Here is a 24,537-nt window from a genome sequence, read left to right as displayed (position 1 = left end):
AAAGCATAATAGAAAATCATATACCAACTAAATACACATCAAACAAAATAAATAAATGCTGGTTTAATAATAGACTAAAGAAGCTTTGTAAACAGAAGGAAAACCTCTATAGAAAATTTAAAGAAACTAATGCAGAAAGAGTTTACAAAAAGTATATAAAAATTAAACACTTAACCCAAAAAGTAAGCAGACAGCTGCAGAGTGAATACATAAACAATGTAATATCTAAAGATAACAACAAAAACCTATGGTCATACATTAAGTCTAAGAAAATGGAAACAACAGGCGTAGCGCCATTAAAAGATGAACATAACATAATACATAATGATAATGAAACTAAAGCAAACATTCTAAACAAATACTTTGCATCAGCATTCTCAGCCCCAGGAGACAAAGACATATTACTGAATTTGAACCAAGTAGACAACATAGAAGATATAGTAGTACAAGAAAATGGAATTCAGAAACTATTAGCCAACACCAAACCAAATAAAGCTTCTGGACCTGATGGTATTCCAGCTAGATTACTCAAAGAACTAAGTAATGAGCTAGCCCCAGTGTTCAAAATACTCTTTCAGGCTTCACTTAACCAGGGCAGAGTACCAAAGGACTGGAAAGAAGCTAATGTCACCCCCCTATTTAAAAAAGGAGAAAAATCTGACCCAGGGAACTACAGACCAGTATCACTTACCAGCATCACATGTAAAATCCTAGAACACATAATATGTAGCAACATCATAAACCACTTAGACAAACATAATGTCCTCACACCATACCAACATGGCTTTAGGAAATATAGATCATGTGAAACACAACTAATAGGACTAATTGATGATTTTTCAAAAGGTTTAGATAATAGTGAACAAATAGATGCTATCTTACTAGATTTTTCTAAGGCTTTTGACAAAGTTCACCACCATAGTTTGCTTAAAAAATTAAAATATTTCGGCATTAATGGTCCACTGCATCAGTGGATTAAAGACTTTCTGATAGGGAGAGAACAAACTGTAATAATAAATGGCTCTAAATCAACACCGATAACAGTAAACTCAGGTGTACCTCAAGGTACAGTCTTGGGTCCATTACTATTTTTAATTTACATAAATGATTTACCAAATTGCATTAGTTCAGGAACAAAAGTCAGATTATTTGCAGACGATTGCATAATATATAGAACAATAAAAACAACACAAGACACAGATATTTTACAAAGAGAATTAGATGAATTACAGAAATGGGAATCAAATTGGAGCATGTCTTTCCACCCAGAAAAATGTCAGTTGTTAAGAGTAACAAAAAAACTAAAACAAATTAATTCCACTTATCTTATTCATGGCAAACCAGTATCACAGACTAAAAACGCAAAATACCTAGGTGTTATAATAAATGAAAAACTATCATGGAATCCACATATTGATGAAACTACAAAAAAATCAAACAAAGCATTAGGATTTATTAAAAGAAATTTCTATAAATCAAATAAGAACATAAAACTAAAATGTTACTTAACCTTGGTTAGGCCAATAATAGAATATGCATCCTCCGTTTGGGACCCCTCAACTCAAGAAAACATTAAGAAACTGGAACAGACACAAAATAGAGCAGTGAGATTCATAACAAACGAATATTCACATTTGACTAGAGTAACACCTTTAGTAAAATCACTAAATTTAGAAAGCCTTCAGGACAGAAGGCTCAAAAGTAAAGTAGCAATCATACATAAAACACTGAACCATAATCTTCAAATACAAAAACAAAATTTAATAAAATACTCTGAAAGACACAAAGATAAAGGCACATTCCTCGTCCCATATGCTAGGACAAATTTGTACAAATACTCCTTCTTCCCTAGTGCTATTAGAGCATGGAATGGGTTGCCTGAGCTAGCCAGGAAAACCAGTGACTTGGCAGAATTTAAGTCATTGGTTAATATGCATGACTAAATGCATGACGCGTAGGACGTAATCATCTTCTTTTTTGAAGTAACGTCTGTATTATATAAGATAAGATAAGCACGGAAAACCAACTCCTAGATACCCCCTTTCCCCCACCGGTCCACAAATGAGATTGGACCAAAGCGCTCTGAGCATGCTATAAGCATGAAAGTAGCGCTATATAAAATCTATAATAATAATAATGTATTATTGAGTAGTCTATTCAGACAAGCACATTACTGTCAAGACACATCCCTCACAATGAGTGTGAACTTTAAAGACATGTACACTTGCATTGCATTATCTTAAAGTTATACTGACATGACATTCAACACAATAATCAAAATTATTGTTTCATTAAATATAGCTCACTTTTTAATTTGTTCATCAATTATATTGATTCTCTGATTGGATAAAAATAAACAATTCAAACATATATATAAACAAATTGATGTGCCAAACTGTGTGGTAGATGAAAAGTTTATGACACAATAATTTAACATGGCAATATGTTATCTATAGAGTGCATTCACATTTGTTCAGTCCTTATCTACACATTCCAATAGTCTTTCAAAATTATAATAGCATCATTCAAATTGAAATGAATGCTCTGATCTGAATCATTACTTAAATACAGGGTCAAAATCATTTTTTAAAATATGTTAACAAAAATTGATTCACAGCCAATATTTCAAAAGTTTGAAGTTTGGAAAATGATACTAGTTTCAAGCACTATTTGTTAATCTCCAGTATGAGTAATACACAGAAAAGACGACAGTTGACTCTTGCTGGTCTGGACATTACAGGAGCGGGGGGTGGGGTGGGGGTCAGATAGTGAAAAACATTGGATTACCGAAGGTTATATTTGGGAGGTGCGGTGGCTGAGTGGTAAAGCGCTTGGCTTCCGAACCGGGGGTACCAAGTTTGAATGCTGGTGAAGACTAGGATTTTTAATTTGGGCGCCTCTGAGTCCACCTAGCTCTAATGGGTACCTGACGTTTGTTGGGAAAAGTAAAGGTGGTTGGTCGTTGTACTGACCACATATATGGCACCCTCGTTAACCGTGGGCCACAGAAACAGATGACCTTTACATCATCTGCCCTATAGAAGACAACAAGGTCTGAAAGTGGAAGTTTACTTTTTTTTATATGTTGAATTTAACTGTATATGTCAAGATTCTATTATGATGTAATGGGATATTCTCTTAAACAATACACAAAAAAGGGAAAAAATATTTGATCTCAAAAATACATAACATTTGATTTCTGCTTTCACATACTTAACTAAATTACAATTAAATTTTAATATAGTCAAAAATGCATACATTTACATAAATTTAGATGGACACCATGTCAGATCAAATTACTGAGGGTGTTGGATTTTCAAGAGTCAACTGTAATCTCAGAACTTTCAGCCCTAGTTTTTGTTACGGATTTCAAGGGAAAGAATTATTAATGGGCAAACAGCAGTGGGTTAGTTTGAGACTAAATCTACTTAAAGGTTATTCACAAGAGACAAATGGTTGGGACAATTAAAATGATAGTGGTTCTACATTGATCTTTTGAAGATATAAATTATGAAATCAAGCAATGTTCTGTCCCCCCCCCCCCTCCCAAAAAATGTTTTTCATAGCATATTTCTATCACACAATTCAATATCTAATAAAACATATGATGTTTTGAATATGGTTTTAACCCCGAAAACTAATTCTCTTTTTTAAATTTTAACTCTGCTATTGTCAAGATTTTATATTTAAATAATTTATCATTGAATGTAAAATAAACATATAGCTTAGTACAGTCAAGTGAAGTGTTCAAGTGGGGATAGTGTAATCACTTGGTATCACAGTTTTAACTCTTTAACTCCTAACTGATGATACCAACGTTGATTTGAACCCATTAAACTAAATTAATTTTTGGCTTTACAAACTTAAATTTGTGTTATATAAAAAGAGCATGCATTCTTCTGTAATTATATACCTAATATAACATTTCCTGATTACATTCAAAAAAAGTTATTGAAGTTTAATCACAACAGGGTAGTAGTGAAACACAAATGAGAAAAATTAATAGTTCCATCAGAATAGGCAAAATAATTACAGATAGAAAGAGTTAAGAAGTACAACCCACTAATTATTTTATAGCACACTTTCCCCAACAAAATAAGGTAACTCAGAGCTGAGTAGACTTGAGGTCAGAAAGAACCTAAATTTTAAGCATTCATCTAGATTTGAACTTGCAACCTATCACTTGAGAATGCAATCAGCATAAAACGCCATGATGAATGCATAATATAGAGTGCAGTTTTACTGACACACAACAAGAATTCAAATAGATATCACAAGCAGTGAAAGCGTTTTAGTCATCCGTCATTTTATCACCCATTAGACAATACATTTTCTCTATATACGGTATATATATATATACAGCATGCAAGAGATTGGCTTTTTGATAGGAATTGAAATACTGTTCATTAATTGCTTAAATCACAAAAAAACAGATTCAGTTTCTACAATATCTACATCAGAAAAAAATTGGCCTTTACAGAAATTACTATGACAGCAAAGCAAATAAAGTATTTAAGTTTTATTAAATTGTAGAGAAATCTGGCACCATGGAAAAGTAAAAAAAAAAACAACAATAGCGTACTACAGAAAACTGCAGTTCAGATAACTCTGGCAACCAAATGCTAACCAGTTTGTGTGGTTAATTTTCAGTATCGACAGCTTTAAGCCTTCATATATTTTTCTGAGTTCTGTCTTATCATGTTATCTGTTTACTCTATTAACATTTAGTTTCATGTGCTAATGGTTCTATTAGACAAGAGTTTTCAGGACTCTCCTGTAATAGTATATTCATTGAATGGTATTATCTTATCTACCTATGATGGTAGGCAAAAAAAAATGCAGGCTTGAGACATTAGTTATCTAAATAGTACTGGACCAAACATGTTAAGCATGTCCTAAATCAGCGGTTCTCAACCTTTTATGCTTGGCAACCCTTTTTACAATCCCCCACTCTGTCGAGACCCCCCACACACATACACATCCAGCAATAGAAGAATGGACAATGACAATCCATATTTTCAATGGTCTTAGGCGATCCTTAGCAAATCGTCAATCGACTCCCAAGGGGGTCGCGACCCACAGGTTGATAACCCCTGTCCTAAACGATGGTAGGCAAAACAAAAACTTGTTTGTTTGTATTCTTTGACAACAGTGCAAACAAATTACATACCAAAGATCTCAAAATTAGTGTCATAATCTTATTAAAAACTATTTCACAATGAAACTAGGTTTAAATGGGTATATTTTATGGCCTCTTCTCTTCACATCTACCATCATATCCAAGCTTTATTAAACATAATGAGAGTAAATATTGACCAAACTTTCTTCACGGCAGTAGTAAAAATAGAACTCCAAACCCATCTGTACAACATCATCACGCTAAATAGCTTTTTAAGACTATTTAAACAATCTTATTCACAAATGTAACTACAGCACCCACTTGGCAGCAACAAATAATTACAGGTTCAACATATTTACATTATTCAACATCAGCATGTCTTTCCATGTAAAATAAATATCTTAAAAATATAAAGAATTATGCATTTACATAAACCCAAAACTAAAAGTTATTTTTTTTAAATATATAAATAAATAAAAAAGTTTGGGTGCCCTGGTTGAGAGAGAGTTGTATTCAACGCTACATAGGATTTTTCGTACTTAACTGGATTCCAGTTGCTCTGCCAAAAAAAAACATATAAAGGAAAATTTTTAAAAAGTTTTCAACATAATGGTTGAAGTTGCATATATAAATTCATTATGTGCCCATATAAAATCTTCTTTTAAAAGGCTGTCTTGTTTCAGTAATATAGACAAGGATAAGTTTGTCTTTTGTCTTTGATTGTTTTGTTGGTGATTAGTGTGTTTTCTGGTTTTTGTTAATCCCGGGCAATGCTTTTCAGCCTCACCGTGGTACTTAGGTGAAAACAGTCTTTATTAGGCCAAAAGGAAAGCGAAAAAGAACACCCGCTGGGGTGCCCAAGAACCGAGCCCATCAAACTAGCCAGGATGGAAGAAAGAGCCAGCAAACATGCCACTACTCTCACACCATTGCTCAAGGCGCCATTTTTAATGATGGACTACTGCACTGCTGATGTAATACAGAGAAGGAATATGGGGGAGTGTGCTTGGCCTTTGGTCTATCAGTAATAGGGATGAAATACTTTACCTTTGCTTGTATCTTTCTTGGATGGAAGTTTGTTCAGACAGGCACACGAAGACAAGCTTCCATAGGCCTAGAGTTCCAAGAGTCTTCCAAGAGATTTAACTCCTATGGCAATAACAGTTAAGAAGTGCTAGTTAACCCAGTTTGGTGTTTGTATGACTTTTGTCCTACAGGGCAGCAATTTCTCTACACAGAGATCCAGCACAAGCAACATTTATAGCAATGTAAGTAAGGTTTAGGATGAGTATGGTAAGAACCAATAGGGTGAGATATTATAAAGTAGTCTTAGCAGTCTGGCTTAATAAAGCTCTTTTCTCTTTCATTTTATAACACTCTGTTTGTAAAATGTTTTTCAATCTATGGGGCAGATGATGTTAAGGTCATCTGTTTCTGTGGCCAACGGTTAACGAGCAGGGTGTTATGTGGCCAGCACAACGACCAACCGCCTTTACTTTCCCCAACAAAGCAAGTACCCATTAGAGTTGGGTGGACTCAGGGGAGCCCTAAAAATCCTGAAATTCAAAATCAGTCTTCATCGAGATTCGAACCCAGGATCCCAGTTTCAGAAGCCAAGCTCTTAACCACTCTGCCACTGCACCCCCAAACCTTCTGCAGGAAGATGGGGGACAGCAGTGGGCAGAGTGTGAACCCAGGACTATCGAGATGACAGTGCAGCATGCATACCGCACAACCAGGCAGTCCTACCAATAACGTTGATTTTTATTTATTACAGATCATTTTTAGCCTTGCGTATTTTATAAAATTTGCCTTGGACTAGGACTTACCTATAATATTCAATTTACAAAGTGGACAGGTCCTGTTGTTGACCAGCCAGCGGTCGACACATTTGGTGTGGTAGGAGTGAGCGCAAGGCAGAATTCTCAGTTTCTAAATGAATACAAATTTATGGTTAGGAATGTTGCCACATTTTTTTGAGGAGTTCAGAGATGTAAAAGTTGCAAGATTAAGAGCATGGGTTTACTTAAAAAATGTAGAACAATTTCAGGTAAAATGATCAGAGACAGATAAAAATACTTAAAATACAGAAAATCACTGATCATAAATAATTGTGTAGAAAGTGTTAATGAAAATTTATATGTTCATAACAGACTTATTTTTAATCTTATGCTGGCGTCAAAAGTATTCAAATGTAGCATGCCTAAAACAAGATGTAGTGTACACCTCAAGTTCTCATTGGAGATTTTGCAAAATTCATATAATAATAAAAATCTTTATTGTCCGTAAGGAAATTTGTCTTACAATTTGTGCATTACACCAAACATAACTATAAAAAAACAAAATGCACATTCACAACAGACTCACTCATAATTAACATGTGAAAAGTTTATATCAGATTGCTTCTATTTAATGATTTGATTGCCAGGGGAACAAAAGAGTTTTTGTGTCTGTTTGTCTTGGCTATCGTTGTCTTGTAAGTCTTTTGTGATGGTAAAATCACAAAATCCTGATCCAAAGGGTCATTTTTTATTTCTAGAATCTCTTTAGCTTTTTTTATGGATGTTTGTCTCAAACAGCTGCCAAAATGGGTTTTGTTTTTTTGCCAACAGCATTTAAGATTCTATGAAGTTTATTTTTATTTTTAATGTTTATATTGCCATACCAGGCAGTGATATTAAAACGTAAAATATTGCCGATGTGAGCGTGATAAAACATAGCCAAGCCCTTTTCACAAACATATTGAGCCTCAAGACTTTTTTTTTGTTATTTTTTGTAATCTATAAGACCTTAAGGAAACTTCAAAGGACTTTCTCATTTCAAGAACAATATTGTTATGACCCTATTGGCGGCGCGAAAGGGTTAACTTTAGGTTCAGCTGACATACGTGAACTCAGGCAATGGACAAGGGACAGTACTACAATTACACGCAAATATGACCAATGTTATGGTCATGTGATCGAAAGCCTGCGTGGACCAGAGACACCGTGTGTAAGAAAAGGGCAGTTAAAGATAGGACACGGACGAGACCTGGACTGTGAATCTGGCTATGAAGTCGGTCCTGATTGAGTCCTCAAGTGAATGTACGAGTCCAGAAAAAGTCAGAGACAGTAGAGTTTAGTTCGGTGATGTACTGTATAGCATTAGTAGTTGTTGATGTGTTTTTTTGCCAATTGTCTAGTATTGGCTGTTATTTACTTGACCATTATTAAAGTACCAGATTATTGTGGAGCTCTTGTTGTCAGGTTCTTGATGTGTTGTGTTGTTTAGCAGTGTTTAGAGAAGGCCTGATTAGGAGAGATGGTAACAGTATAATGATGTACTCACCTGCTTGAGCAGAAACTCCTCGAGACAAACGGCACACGTGTCAGACAAGGCTAGCTCCCCCATCTTTTTGTATCTCATGGTTTTCATCAGAGACAGTGCATAGAGTGCCGTCTTCCTCATGCTCGACTGTCATGCAGAGAAAGAACAATAACAAATTTAAATGTTATCACCCATTAACAGCATGAAATAACTCTTAAACTACCCCTAAATAAAAGCACAGGTAACAATTTTCATGCATCAGCGATGACTATGAAAACTACCAGCTACAACTATGAAACTACCAGCTACAACTATGAAAATACCAGCTTTGACTATGAAAACTACCAGCTATGACTATGAAAACTACCAGCTATGACTATAAAAATACCAGCTATGACTATGAAAACTAATAGCTATGACTATAAAAATACCAGCTATGACTATGAAAACTACCAGCTATGACTATAAAAATACCAGCTATGACTATGAAAACTAATAGCTATGACTATGAAAACTACCAGCTATGACTATAAAAATACCAGCTATGACTATGAAAACTACCAGCTAAGTTTACCTCCTGGGTGCCATTGGTCTGAGCATCATTTTCTCCAATCCACCAACCAGCTTCACTCAAGCGTGTCTTCACACCAGCTAACAGAGCCAGCAGAACTATACCAGCATAGAAACATTCCCAAAACTGGTTCGGGTCAGCCTGCATTATCACAATGGAAAACATTATGTACACATATGTTGATAAACATTAACAATATTATCACAGTGATTCTCAACATTTCAAGATTTAAGGACATGCATCTCTCATGGTTGAGATTTGAGATTCGCGCAGACCCTGAGTATACAGGAGACCACTGAGGCGATAGTCCTGAGCACATATCACACAACCGATCTGCCATTTTATTGGTTGCTGCTAAAAATTCAGGTTTTATCAAGACAGATGGACAATACAAAACATCAAGTACTTTACCTTTCCCTTATTAGACTGATTCTTCTGCTCTAGACAAATGACACCACGTTCCCCTGGTGCTTTATAACATGTTGACCAAACAGTGAAGGTAGGAATTTTCTGAAAAGAAGGCAGTTAGCACTGGATACTGTAATTTAGTTATTTCAGCCATAATATTTAGGTGTGCAAAATTATTTTTTTTTTTAGAAGCGTTCCTGTTGTAGAAAAATTATGGGATAGAATGCAAAACTAGCAAACGTGAAATTAGTAATAACAAGAGCAGACATGTGGTTAGGGTAATAATATTTATGTGTACAAAATTATTTTTATTTTAGAAGAGTTCCTGTTCTAGAAAAATTATGGGATAGAATGCAAGACTAGCAGACGTGAAATTAGTAATAACAAGAGCAGACATGTGGTTATTGTTAGAGTCAAGAATTTAACTGTTTTAAGAAAAAGAGACTATAATAAAGTTTGATACTTTCATATTTTATTGTGTGTTGTAATAAAATTTGAAGTGCAATATTATATCACAAAGTCCTCAAGGCTCATAAAAACTTTAACAATAAACATAAACAGTACCAGGAAAAATAATAGGCAGCCAGAGAAAGGGAGGGGAAGATGGCATAAATGAATGGATGTAAAATGTTTCACATGTTTAGGATGTTCCTTTAAAGTAGAAGATAATTTACTTCCTAGTCCAAATCTCCCACAGGCCTGTCATTGAAAGAGATTCTAACCTAGGCAAAAAACTGAGAGGAATGGAGAAAGATGGTTGACAGATCATGTGTGGTGCCCCAACAGTTCATCAGCCTAAGGGATACGTGAAGTTGGAGACTGAATTACAAAATGTAAGCTTATTGAATACTCAAGATTTTGTATGAAAACTGAGCATACTATCGGAATGATACTTTCATAACAAGATATTAAAGATACGAGATAAAACTGATTTAACTTAATAACCAACAGTCCAACAATACATAAATAACATTATGTGTCAGGTGACCCTAAGAATAATACTTAAGTTGTGAAATTGTTGTAGGCCTATAGCTTTCTTAAGATCACAACTTCCTTTTACTTGGTGGAAATAGAACTAAAATTAAATAATCAATTGGAAAAAAAAAATAACTGCATCTTTAAAACAGAACTTGGAAATAAATTTAAAATAAATCCTCATACTAAAATAGGCCTACCTAATGATGGTGACTTACCTACATAAAAACACATTGTACAGCTAGATAATTTTTTTTTTAAATTTTAGTTTAGTATTTACAATAGGAATATCGATACCTTAGAAATGAAATCAACAGTTTGATGAACCAACATCAAAAGTAATACAAATTTAGAGCTCTACTAGTAAAGTATAATGGTAAAAATATGTATATAAATCCAGTATTTTTAAACAGGAACTCCTTATATATAACCTTTCCACATAATAAAGCAAGTTTTAAAAAATTATAAAAAAATTCAATGTCTTGTTTATTTTCGCACATGACATCTTTTTTTTATCTGAAATTTTGAGTTTGTCTGTTTGGCTCAAACACCCCTATTTATGCATATTACAATAACCAACATATCAGTTAACTGGAAGACTTACTGGAAGTGAGTCCTTTTTACCACTGGAAGTAATTTTCGTCTCAAACTTCATCTGGCTGTAAAAGTATAAACAATTTTTTTTATAGATTTCACTCATTAACTGAAGTAAAAGATTATGTTTTATTTGAACAAAAGACTTACTAGATTCTTCTGATATGGCACATTAGCAGAAAGAAGTAAAAAATTATGGGAAGACAACATTACTTGAGCGGTGCAATTATTATAAACTATTGGACAAGAAATGTGTGTCTAACCTTAAGAGAAGGGTCAACAAACATGTTATGTTGCGAAGATTATCCACCAGAACTACTGGTCTAGAGACTACCTGTGTCACATCCAACTGCAACAGCAAAAGTAGAATTTAGTTTACTTTTAAGTCTACTTCACTGTCGTTTCTATGTCCAGTTCTAAAAAATTACATGAAATTACTGTGGTCAGGCTCTGCATTTCACACACTCACTGTACCATTCATTTTCTCCAAGGATATGTGGGGTGTGGTGGCTGAGTGGTAAAGCACTTGGCTTTCAAACTGAGAAGTCTTGGTTTCGAAACTCGATGAAGGACGGGATTTTAAGCTTCTGGATTTTCAGGATGCCTTTGAACCCTCAAACACTAATGGTGATCTGACATTACTTGGGGAAAGTAAAGATGGTTGTGCTGGTCACATGACACCCTTGTTAACCATCCAAAAAAAGAATTAGATGATCTTTACATCATCTGCCATATAAATTGCAAGGTCTGAAAGGGGTACTTTACTTTTTACTTTGTTTCATATCTGCAGTTTTTTGTGTGATTTAACTCTTTCTCTCCGTAATTATTTACCACATTCTGATGGAATTACTCAGTTTTCTCATATATATTTCACTGTCCTGTCATGATTAAACTTTAATAACTTTTTTGTTTGTTATAAATTAAATTATTTTTTTCATATTTCGTATAGAATTAAAGGAGAATGCATTCCCCTTATAAGATAATACAAAATTGATGTTTATAAAACTAAAATAAAAGTTTGTTTTATACAATGGAATTTAAAAATTAAAACTTACTTAGTGTGGACAAGTCTCCCTTAAAACAAGATCTAGACTAGATCTAGGCAACATTTAATGATCCAAATGAAATAAAGTCTTTTTTTATGATAGTTATTTATATGTTTACAAAACTTAATATTTAACATATATAAAACATTGATATTAATTGTCTTGAGGTCACTACCCTATGCCACACCTCCCATATACAAAATTAATATAGAAAAATAGAGCCTTTTTTTTTTAGCCCCCACTATTTAAAAATATAATTCTTTGTAAAAACACTATGAAAATGAAAAAAATCTGTTGTTGTTTTTTTTTCCAAAGGGAAACTACTCAATATTTATTTATAAGCAATTAAAAGCATTTTGTAATGAAAGAAAACAAAACAGCTGACTTTTTAAGCATCAACGATAATATTGTTGATTGGGCTGCAGAATGGGGTAAAATCAACGATGGTATCGTCGAATAGGAGGGAAAGAGTCAAATACATTTCTTGGTGGCATTACACGATATACCTAATGTCTGCTCACATTACTTGACACTCTTTTTCACAATTATATATATCGTAATAAACACATCTTGCCAGAGCTTCTTCCAAAGACAAACATAGACTCTGTTTCATTTGCATCTCATCTTTCTCTCTAACAGAAAGTTTGTTTTGGATTAAATTTAGGTCAATTTGAAAAGAACAGTGTCATTCAAAGAAGATATTGCAGAATATGTGTAAAGCTGACTTAAAATCTCAATAACTGTGAAGTTGGCAGACATTATGACAAAACAAGTGAACATACCTCTTGTATTATTTCTTGATTTAGTGTTAAGATGATTATAGCAGACGCCCCGAACATCAATGCTTTACGAACCTATTATAATATTTAAAAAATCATTTCAATTATGGTAATAATTATCTATTGAGATTGATAACAATTAATTAATAGAATAATGGTAAAAAAAAAAAGTATGAAAATCATGGTACTATAAAGAAGAAAATAAAACGTTTTTAGTTGTGCATTTTTTTACAAGACATTTACAGTCTGATTCAATATCTAACCCTTTCCAAAATGAGCGGTGAGTCATTGCTATTTCCATCAACTGCATTGCCGTCAGTTTCTGCTGTATAATGAATAACGCCAACCCAGTCTTGAGGTAATCTAGCAAATCCATTTTCATCATTCCTGCCATCATTGTCACTTGATAGCTAGAAATAAAAATATTAGATAAGTTTGAGCAGTAATCACTTGATATCCCTGAAAAATTTCTTTAAATATTGTTGTGTAACTGTGAATAGGATGTGGAGTATTGTAAAATATTTCTTTCACCTGGATTATTGACTCTTTACTGGACTGTGCATCGGCTGGAAGTCTGCAATCTTATCTTATCTTCTTATCTTATATAATACAGACATTACTTCAAAAAAGAAGATGATTACGTCCTACGATCAGAATGATAATGGTGACTGGGGGAAACTGTGAGTTCTTAATTTTTTTTAGTGTTTAACCCCATGCCTTAACAATTTTTTATTTATCTCAAAATACTTTTATTTTTCACTCTGTTGAGTTATTGAGTAACAGCATGGTTGTGTGCTGCGTGCTCTGAATTGTCATTGTGATTGTCAGTGGTTTAAAGCCTACTTTCCACCACCATCCTTAATGAAGTTTTGGCTAGGACATAATAATCTTCATTTCTAAGTGTGAAAACTTTAGACGTTAAGTCAATCCATTAGCAAGAATATAAAGGGGGTGTGGTGGCTGAGTGTTTAAGCACTTGGCTTCTGAGCCTGGGGTTCTGGGTTTGAATTTCGGTGAAGACTGGGATTTTAAGGGTGCCCCGGAGTCCACCCAACTCTAATGGGTACCTGACTTAATTTGGGAAAAGGAAAGGTGGTTGGTCACATGACAACATGTTAGTTAACTTTTGGTTAAAGAAACATAAGACATTAACATCATCGCCCCATAGATCGCAAGGTCTGAAAGGGAAACTATTTGTTTGCTACATTTAAGAATAATAGCTACCTGAAAACAACATGATGTTGGGCATGTACAGACCTCAACTTTAAGTTCAGTACAACGGTGACAAAAGTGCAGAGCACATACCACAAGAACAGGCAGCCATTGTCCATTGTGTTTGCTCTAAAACACAATGCCTCTATGGAAAACACAAATTTCAGTTTTTTCCCTTTAGTGGCTTTAGTCTTTCAATTTTATGGCCATTCCTTTTCATTTAATATAGTATATAATATACCTTCAATGTTAGCGCTTCTGCATAAGTTAGCCTCACCTCAGGATTACATTCTAAGGACTGCATAGCCCATGTAGATCTACTTTCTAAGGCTATGGTTAGTTAGTAAGATTTGAGCTTAATAAAGCAACATGATAACGTAAGCCATAAGTGGATGATATTACTAAGTCTAAGACTAAGTTATTACAAGATCTAAAAGTTATTACACTAACCAAGTGAAGCCGTCCAGTTTCAACAAGATGAGTACTTCCTGCTGTCAAATATCTTCCTTTTACTGAAATTATAGCTTCTGAATTTTTTCTTTGGCTTAGATCAACAGTGCAGTGTTGATATTCTTCATTTATGTTGAACTCATTGTTGCTGGCGTAAACAATAGGTTTGAAAAATGATGACGATGCTGACAACGCTGATGCTTTGCCTGAGTCGTGGCTATTCTTAGAATTGTACTTGGCATACAGAAATACTTCGATGTTGACTTCTTTCGCTTCAACAACATGAACGAGTATGCAAACATAAGTGGTGTAAAACAAAAGACAGATCGGAGTGAACTTGCGCAAATTTAAAAGTAAATCTAAACTTAAATAACTTAGATGAATTAACCCATCTGCAAGGAGAGCCATCATCAGATTCTATGTTTATGTTGTCATAAAGAAATCAAATACATTTTCATGACTGAAGAGCTCAAGGTATGTGAGAGCAAAAACCACATACCACAGACTTATATATAGTACGTAGACCTATACAGGTCAGTGGTAAAAAAAAAAAAAAAGCTTCGACTTTTAATTTATTTAGGTTAGTGATTATCGCGAATCTAGATTCGATTTTGTTTTTTTTTTTTTTTTTGGGTGGGGTGGGGGGGGGGGGTCACAAAACAGAAAATAGTGCAATTTTGAACACTAGAGGTCCAAATAGATCTTCAGAGCAGGATCTCACGATGCGCCCGTTGATTGGTTACCATGCTATTATGGGCCTACGACTGCACCAGAGACCTGCTATTCGCAGATGACTGTGCCCTAAACGCCGCAAACGAAGAAGACCTTCAAAAGAGCCTGTCCCTCTTCGCTAATGTCTGCAAAAAGTTTGGCCTCATTCCACCTACGCTGTCTAAGGAGTATCCATAAGGTGCGTAATCCGACCACATACCAGGCACAGAAATCTTAAAGCTGTCCAACATGCACAATATCAATGCGACAGTAAAAAGGTCCCAACTTCGATGGGCTGGGCATGCAATCCGCATGCCAAACAATCACTTTACCAATCGACTTCTGTACGACACTTATTAAGTAGGCCTACTTATAAGAAGAAATATAAGGCATGTCTTCGAGTCCAAAGATTAACGACGAATGCAGTAGGCCTATCTTCCCGTGACTACGCAGCCCCAACTGCGGTCTACATATTGTTACCAATCTCGCTATCCAAGCTCTCTGCAAACTGCACCATACACCAGCAACTTAAAGAACTTGACAACTCAGGGCTCCAAAGTAACGTAACACTTTAATAGTTGAAGAAATAACAGCCAATACTGTACAATTGGCAGCACGTAACACAAGACTGTACAAATATCTATCCGATAACACCGTACAGCCGTATCAACTCTTGCACTGGCCTCTCCGTCTCGTTCCGGGCTTGCACTGGCCTCTCCGTCTCGTTCCAGGCTTGCACTGGCCTCTCCGTCTCGTTCCGGGCTTGCACTGGCCTCTCCGTCTCGTTCCGGGCTTGCACTGGGTTCAACAGTTCAGGACTGACTTCACACACTAGGCTCGTTGTGTCGGACTCGATCACAGACCAAGATCAAGACGCCGTTCGTCTGAACTGTACTTGATAGTACTCCGCACTGAACCGTCGTAATGCTCTGTACAGAACCACACCTCTGAACTGTGCTCTAGTCGACCGTGTTCTGAACTCTTGTCGTGAACCTCCTTTCTGAACCTCGCTGTATTGAGACCCATTTCTCGACTGTCTTGACTGCGACACCTCCGCTCTTATATAGGGTCTCTACTGGCCTTCTCGAACCGGACAGAACGCCGCTCGACGTTTCCAGGTGGTCAGATGACTACAACTCTCGTGACGCTCCTGAGCTCTGTTCACGACGTCGATCCTTCCCGAACCGCCGTCGATCCTTCCCGAACTGCCGTGTTGACACCCGTCTCGGCTGACCGTCGTAACTCGTCACGGTTGACCGCTGACTACACTCACACCACTACCCCCATCTGTGCCACGACCAGGTTTATAACAATATTTTGCCGCGACTAGCGCTGCCATAACCATTGTCCGCCGGTGGTCGATTTAGATTCTCTATTCGCCGTTACGTCTGTTCTCGGCAACGGTTTTACTTTTGGTCTCAAATGTGTATCCCGCGGCTTTTGTAAGTGACCTCAAGCCGGCTCAAGATGTCTCGTTCTGAAGCCGCCTGCAACCCAGGTGCACTCTTTTATGTCAGAAATAAAAGAATTGCTATGACAGTAGAACGCCTATTATCCGTATTGATTGGTAATGGAGTTTATCCGGATAAAGGAATAAACGGTTCATTTCAAGAACAATGTAAAGAAAATTGATATGGGGGTCTCGTGCCATACGTAAGCACAAAATTCAATTAAAATATACATGGGAGCAAAGCTGTTTATTTGTATACGTAGCTGCGGAGTCACTAGTTTACTGGTTTAGGTAAGATTACACACACACACACACACACAAATGACAGGCTATGGTATATAATGTTATTGAAGTCAAAAATAGTTAAATCGGTAATCTTTGTCGTAAACGAGTCAATTTTCCCTTGTACATTTCTTTTGCAGTACTGTTAGCATTTGTTCATAAAGGGGAGGTAACAAGTTGTTTTTTTTTCACTTTAAAAAGGATAAGCAAACTTGTCATATACATGTACCTTTAAACTCTTTATTTACAAATCGGTTTATTATAACTAAAAGAATTGTTTGTATATTTTTATAAAATTGACACATTTTAAAAAATTAATGTAAGAATTTTACGCTTATTTCATTTAATACTATTAATATTTAATATTTAACAATATTTTATACATAAAGTAGTTAGGCGAAAATTTAAAATAAAATTGTTGTATATGTAAAACTGATATTTTATTCTCCTCAGTCAATCTAGAATATGCATATTTTCTTTGGAGGCTTTATTTAAAGCTTGCTATCACAAAACAAATGGAAATCAGTTGTAAGAAGTTTAGGCGAACTCTTTGCTTTTGAGCGCCAAATTTATTCATATCTGCTTCAGATGCGCCACTTAAAATCGTACATGTTTTAGTCATTTAAAAGCAAGGTAATTTGTACACATTTTGTTTGCTATACACATTTGTGTAATGTGGATAAGGGGATGTACAGGTCATTTGATCATTTTCATGGTTGAAATATTTTCTTGCATCAGTATCTGACTGATATAAACTATTGTCTAAGTTCTACAAATTGATAGCCAAAATTAATCATTCATATGCATTCGGTATTGAGGGAAGCTCATCAAATTCCAATTTCAGACTCATGTTTTAGGAATCTTCAGAAGAATTCACTAAGTAACTGAAAATTGATTTTTAAATTCAAGCATGCAGTCTGTTTCATCTGCGCAATCTTCAATACCCTTCAAAGTAATCCACTCAAATTTTAAAATGAAAGATAAATAGTTTCGACATCACTTTGAATCAGTGATATCATGCACAAAGCTAGAAATCAATGTGTCATTGCTCATTACAATGTGGTTTTAGTGTCCGGGCATTTGAATGTTAAATAACATCAACTAAAAGTGCTTATTTAAACATCAATTTTTCCCCACACACAAGAGTTCTTTTCCTTGGGCAGCACATCGATCTCTTCTACAAAATCATGTGTGATATTTTTCAGTTTCCAAAATCTTCTGAGACCTTTTCCTCTAGAAAGTTAACGCACCTCGAAATAAAGGGATCTTCTTGTATAAAGCACTGATATCTCAGAAGAGGACAAACTAAAATTCTTTTAAGATTTCAGTTCCGATAACTCCGCCCGTAAATGATGGCTTACTTTTAGTTTAAAATTTATTTACATTTATTTAAGGGAGTTAATTGAGGATTTCCTAGACGTGACTCTGCTTCCTCAAATACGTCTGACCGTCTGGTTTTTCTTTAGAGTGACTTAAGGCCCTTATGTTCTTTAAAAATATTTAAATTATCATCATGTTTTTCTAATAATGAAAAGCTTAAATAGGTAACATAAAACTGTCCAAGGCTAACGAAAGAAAAAAAGACCAAAAAAGATTATACAATATATTATAAAGAATCACCGGATACATATATCAAAATGTCCTGTGTATTTTGATACAACTAGATTGAAAAACACTTCGGCCAATATGGGCGTCAAAATAGCTAGTCAGTTATATTCCTGTCAATTATATTCCTGTGGCATTATTTTTAATTAGAAATCAGTTATAATTATTGTTTCGAGCAGGCATGCTTTTTCTTCATATTTTTCTCGGCGTGAAATGCGCCACTTGTAATTGTGCAACGGGCCGCTTTTTGGCGCATGTGCCTTAGGTTGGCCACCCCTTCCTTCATGTAATTAATTGTCATTTCCATATTTGTTCACATAGTAGCTAATTAATTTATTTTAAACTGTATCTATTTAAATTGTTCCTTTTTACCAAAAAAAAAAAAAAAAGCCGAATAAAGAGGCCAATAGCCTCCCCCCCCCCAAAAAAAAAGAGTCAGAGCCTCCCCCCCCCCCAAAAAAAAAGAGTCAGAACCCCCCCCCAAAAAAAAAAGAGTCAGACCCCCCCCCCCAAAAAAAAAAAAAGAGTCAGACCCCCCCCCCCCCCCCCAAAAAAAAAGTCAGAGCCCCCCCCCCCCCAAAAAAAAAAAAAAGTCAGATCCCCCAAAAAAAGAAGAGCCCAAGGATTCCTAGGATGTAAATAACTAGACAACTGACGTCAAAAGAATACAAAGATGGCGTTTCTTAAAAAAAAAAAAAAGAGAGAAGAAAAAAAAAAAAAGAAAAGAAAGTGAAATAAATAGTTACTATTTATACACAACATTTTCCTAATTAATACTTTTGTTATCGAATGCTCGATTGTGTCATGTTTCAATCAAATTAATCCAAAAAAAAAATATGCGAGGAGTTTTCCATTTCAAGGGAGGTCAACAAATGAAATAGCGTTCGCAGATTTATTTCTACTGTGTGGTTACGTCCACTTAGAGCACATAACCGGAGAGCTCGTCACAACATGTGTGTAGTATCAGTGGCGTAGCAAGGTAGCCGTGGGCCCGGGTTCAAGAATATCTAGGTGGGCGCCCCCCCCCCCCCCCCAAAGACTAATTTAGTGTATGACAAAAAACTCGAGTAATCTGATTGTATTTAGAAAACGAGATTCCAGTGCAAATATTGCTCCTTTTTAATAAGTAATAATGTCATTACGTTTATTCAATTAGGACTCCATCGGGCAACAGTGTCTTAAATTGCAAATTTTTTTTTCAACTTCTGAACAGAATTAAACGACCGGAAGCGTTTCAAATGAACCAACTAATGTTTCATGTGTAATTCGTCCTATAATACACATTTACTTAATGAAAACCAGGCAGTTTTTTGCTCAGAGAAAAACACACACACACACACACACACACACACGCACACACACAAACACACACACACACACACACACGCACACACACACGCACACACACACACACACACAAACAGTGAAGCCAACAGGCTATGTGTCATAGAAATTCTTTAATCATTTTTGATCAGTCGCAACTTCGAGAATAACAGCTCAGCTGACCAATCTGTGACAAAGCCAGAAATGACATGCCTGCTGTGACAATGGAAAGCCTGACGATAAAAATGTAGTTGTCTATGATCAATAAAACAACAAAATCTAGTACTGAACACACACTTTATATGTGTTTATAGAAGGCTTTTTCAAGGATTGCATCTCTGAATAATATTCTATGGCGATATCATCTGTGTCAGAGGAGACAAGACGCATGTGTGCGTCATCGTTTGCACCTAAAATGAAACAACATAATGAACGACTTAAAGTATTGACATTTGATATGCCCATAAAATTTGTCAAGTAATTGAGAAACAATGACATCGATAGTTAGGTAAAATACGTTGATTTTGAAAGTAGTCTCTGGATCTTAAATTTTCTCTTCACAAGTTTACAGTAGTCAAATTGGATCTTAATTTTCCTCAATCATATAAAACAAAAAACTGGATCAACACCCGAAGATCTACTACAGCAGCCTCATGTTCACACTCTCAAAGTCATTTCTCCAATGTTGTAGCCTACTCCAGTCTAGATCTTCTCCAGTGTTGTAGCCTACTTCAGTCTAGATCTTCTCCAATGTTGTAGCCTACTTCAGTCTAGATCTTCTCTAGTTGATTCACAGCTTTGTGTAGATCTTGATACGTTGCAACATTTGTTAAACAACGTTGATTGCGCTCACAATTTTGTACAGAACAATAGTATCAAAAGTTTCTAATTTTCCTTTAAGTGCTGCAACTTCCAGGCTTTCTTTTTTCTTTGAGGAACAGAAAGTATTTTGTGTAATCATCTTTGATACATCAAAATGTCTGTATCTCATTGCAGTTAGAGCATTATTCCTTGATGACTACTTTGTAGGGAACAATTATTTAAGTGTCCTATAAACTATGCTCTCCTTATTGGATTCAAGAAGCGCCCATCTTGACATGCTGTGAGTAAAAACATACGCATATTTTATGCAAACTCATAGAAATCTGCAACTTCTTGAACACAGCTGACGGAATTATTTAAGACCAAGTATAGCATGGTAAACATAATGCTCGAGCGGCTGCTTTTGATGAAGCAATGCCTCAGGGCCATTTTACTTTCCTGTCATATTGAAATTACCATCATAGCCTTGGTCTCGCAGTTTGGCATATCTAGTTTTTGAATCTGTGGAGCTTTGCTTCTCTGTCAAACAATTCAATATTTATATCAACTTTAAATTAAAATTTTATATTAATACGATGTTGTTAAACTATGATCCAAGTTTCAACCAATTATCAATCGCTAACGATCCCATTGCAACTTTAAAGGATACACCGAGTTACAGAAAATTTCTTCTTTTTTTTTTCTTAATGCAGAAAAAAAGAAAGAAACAGATTCAGCTTTGCGAAAGTTGAATAATTTGCAACTGAGTCAAAATTTTGTATTCGTGTCAATCAGGTCAAATTTCTCTTGTTCGTGATACCTAACCCATTAGTTAATTAACTAATTGGTGTTTTTTTATTATTATTATCTTTATTGATTCTTGTGTGGTCAGAAAAAAAAATAATTCAGCAAAATTTCAGCTGACTTTTTAAGCATCAACAATAACACTGTTGATTGGGCTGCAGAATGGGGTAAAATCAACGATGGTATCGTCGAATAGGAGAGAAAGAGTCAAAATACATTTCTTGGTGGCATTACACGATATACCTAATGTCTGCTCACATTACTTGACACTCTTTTTCACAATTATATATATCGTAATAAACACATCTTGCCAGAGCTTCTTCCAAAGACAAACATAGACCCTTTTTCATTTGCATCTCATCTTTCTCTCTAACAGAAAGTTTGTTTTTGGATTAAATTTAGGTCAATTTTAAAACAACAGTGTCATTCAAATAAGATATTGCAGCATATGTGTTAAGCTGACTTAAAATCTCAATAACTGTGAAGTTGGCAGACATTATGACTAGTACAATGACAACAAAACAAGTAAACATACCTCTTGTATTATTTCTTGATTTAGTGTTAAGATGATTATAGCAGACGCCCCGAACATCAATGCTTTACGAACCTATTATAATATTTAAAAAATCATTTCAATTATGGTAATAATTATCTATTGAGATTGATAACAATTAATTAATAGAATAATGGTAAAAAAAAAAAAGTATGAAAATCATGGTACTATAAAGAAGAAAATAAAACGTTTTTAGTTGTGCATTTTTTTACAAGACATTTACAGTCTGATTCAATATCTAACCCTTTCCAAAATGAGCGGTGAGTCATTGCTATTTCCATCAACTGCATTGCCGTCAGTTTCTGCTGTATAATGAATAACGCCAACCCAGTCTTGAGGTAATCTAGCAAATCCATTTTCATCATTCCTGCCATCATTGTCACTTGATAGCTAGAAATAAAAATATTAGATAAGTTTGAGCAGTAATCACTTGATATCCCTGAAAAATTTCTTTAAATATTGTTGTGTAACTGTGAATAGGATGTGGAGTATTGTAAAATATTTCTTTCACCTGGATTATTGACTCTTTACTGGACTGTGCATCGGCTGGAAGTCTGCAATCTTATCTTATCTTCTTATCTTATATAATACAGACATTACTTCAAAAAAGAAGATGATTACGTCCTACGATCAGAATGATAATGGTGACTGGGGGAAACTGTGAGTTCTTAATTTTTTTTAGTGTTTAACCCCATGCCTTAACAATTTTTTATTTATCTCAAAATACTTTTATTTTTCACTCTGTTGAGTTATTGAGTAACAGCATGGTTGTGTGCTGCGTGCTCTGAATTGTCATTGTGATTGTCAGTGGTTTAAAGCCTACTTTCCACCACCATCCTTAATGAAGTTTTGGCTAGGACATAATAATCTTCATTTCTAAGTGTGAAAACTTTAGACGTTAAGTCAATCCATTAGCAAGAATATAAAGGGGGTGTGGTGGCTGAGTGTTTAAGCACTTGGCTTCTGAGCCTGGGGTTCTGGGTTTGAATTTCGGTGAAGACTGGGATTTTAAGGGTGCCCCGGAGTCCACCCAACTCTAATGGGTACCTGACTTAATTTGGGAAAAGGAAAGGTGGTTGGTCACATGACAACATGTTAGTTAACTTTTGGTTAAAGAAACATAAGACATTAACATCATCGCCCCATAGATCGCAAGGTCTGAAAGGGAAACTATTTGTTTGCTACATTTAAGAATAATAGCTACCTGAAAACATAATGATGTTGGGCATGTACAGACCTCAACTTTAAGTTCAGTACAACGGTGACAAAAGTGCAGAGCACATACCACAAGAACAGGCAGCCATTGTCCATTGTGTTTGCTCTAAAACACAATGCTTCTATGGAAAACACAAATTTCAGTTTTTTCCCTTTAGTGGCTTTAGTCTTTCAATTTTATGGCCATTCATTTTCATTTAATATACCTTCAATGTTAGTGCTTCTGCATAAGTTAGCCTCAGGATTACATTCTAAGGCTTGCATAGCCCATGTAGATCTACTTTCTAAGGTTAGTTAGTGAGATTTGAGCTTAATAAAGCAATATGATAACGTAAGCCATATAAGACTTATAATAAGTGGATGATATTACTAAGTTATGATAAAGTAAGCCATATAATTTAGATGATATTACTATTACTAAGTTATTACTAACTTACTAAGAATTACTAGATGATCTAAAAGTTATTACACTAACCAAGTGAAGCCTTCCAGTTTCAACAAGATGAGTACTTCCTGCTGTCAAATATCTTCCTTTTACTGAAATTATAGCTTCTGGATTTTTTCTTTGGCTTAGATCAACAGTGCAGTGTTGATATTCTTCATGTTCATTTATGTTGAATTCATTGTTGGTGGCGTAAACAATAGGTTTGAAAAAGGATGACGATGCTGACAACGCTGATGCTTTGCCTGAGTCGTGGCTATTCTTAGAATTGTATTTGGCATACTGAAATACTTCGATGTTGACTTCTTTCGCTTCAACAACATGAACGAGTATGCAAACATAAGTGGTGTAAAACAAAAGACAGATCGGAGTGAACTTGCGCAAATTTAAAAGTAAATCTAAACTTAAATAACTTAGATGAATTAACCCTTCTGCAAGGAGAGCCATCATCAGATTCTATGTTTATGTTGTCATAAAGAAATCAAATACATTTTCATGACTGAAGAGCTCAAGGTCTGTGAGAGCAAAAACCACATACCACAGACTTATATATAGTACGTAGACCTATATAGGTCAGTGGTAAAAAAAAAAAAAAAAGCTTCGACTTTTAATTTATTTAGGTTAGGGATTATCGCGAATCTAGATTCGATTTTGGGCTTTTGGGTGGGGTGGGGTCACAAAACAGAAAATAGTTTAATTTTGAACACTAGAGGTCCAAATAGATCTTCAGAGCAGAATCTCACGATTGGTTACCATGCTATTAAAGGCCTACGACTGCACCAGAGACCTGCTATTCGCAGATGACTGTGCCCTAAACGCCGCAAACGAAGAAGACCTTCAAAAGAGCCTGTCCCTCTTCGCTAATGCCTGCAAAAATTTGGCCACACCATT

The 24,537-nt window shown here is 35.2% G+C and overlaps 2 protein-coding genes across 2 annotated transcripts; both read right to left on the bottom strand.

The window, feature by feature from the left end:
* Window positions 1–1,986: 1,986 nt before the first annotated feature.
* LOC106073281 (RING finger protein 215-like) lies at window positions 1,987–14,923 on the bottom strand. Its single transcript, XM_056006167.1, has 10 exons — window positions 14,461–14,923; window positions 13,062–13,208; window positions 12,802–12,873; window positions 11,237–11,322; window positions 10,984–11,038; window positions 9,408–9,506; window positions 9,000–9,137; window positions 8,447–8,572; window positions 6,949–7,051; window positions 1,987–5,678 (listed from the first exon to the last, which is right to left on the bottom strand). Exons 1-10 carry the CDS (start codon window positions 14,869–14,871, stop codon window positions 5,659–5,661), a joined length of 1,257 nt encoding a protein of 418 aa, XP_055862142.1. The 5' UTR covers window positions 14,872–14,923; the 3' UTR covers window positions 1,987–5,658.
* Window positions 14,924–20,026: 5,103 nt separating this feature from the next.
* On the bottom strand, window positions 20,027–24,205 carry LOC129921920 (uncharacterized). Its single transcript, XM_056005233.1, has 4 exons — window positions 23,680–24,205; window positions 22,233–22,379; window positions 21,972–22,043; window positions 20,027–20,241 (listed from the first exon to the last, which is right to left on the bottom strand). The coding sequence occupies exons 1-4, from the start codon at window positions 24,094–24,096 to the stop codon at window positions 20,182–20,184; spliced, it is 696 nt and encodes a 231-aa protein (XP_055861208.1). The 5' UTR covers window positions 24,097–24,205; the 3' UTR covers window positions 20,027–20,181.
* Between the last annotated feature and the right edge of the window lie 332 nt (window positions 24,206–24,537).

Source organism: Biomphalaria glabrata, chromosome 12 (assembly GCF_947242115.1).
Source record: "Biomphalaria glabrata chromosome 12, xgBioGlab47.1, whole genome shotgun sequence".
Lineage (NCBI taxonomy): Eukaryota > Metazoa > Mollusca > Gastropoda > Planorbidae > Biomphalaria > Biomphalaria glabrata.
Note: the sequence above shows the minus strand (reverse complement) of the source record. Positions and strands in the feature narration are given on the sequence as shown.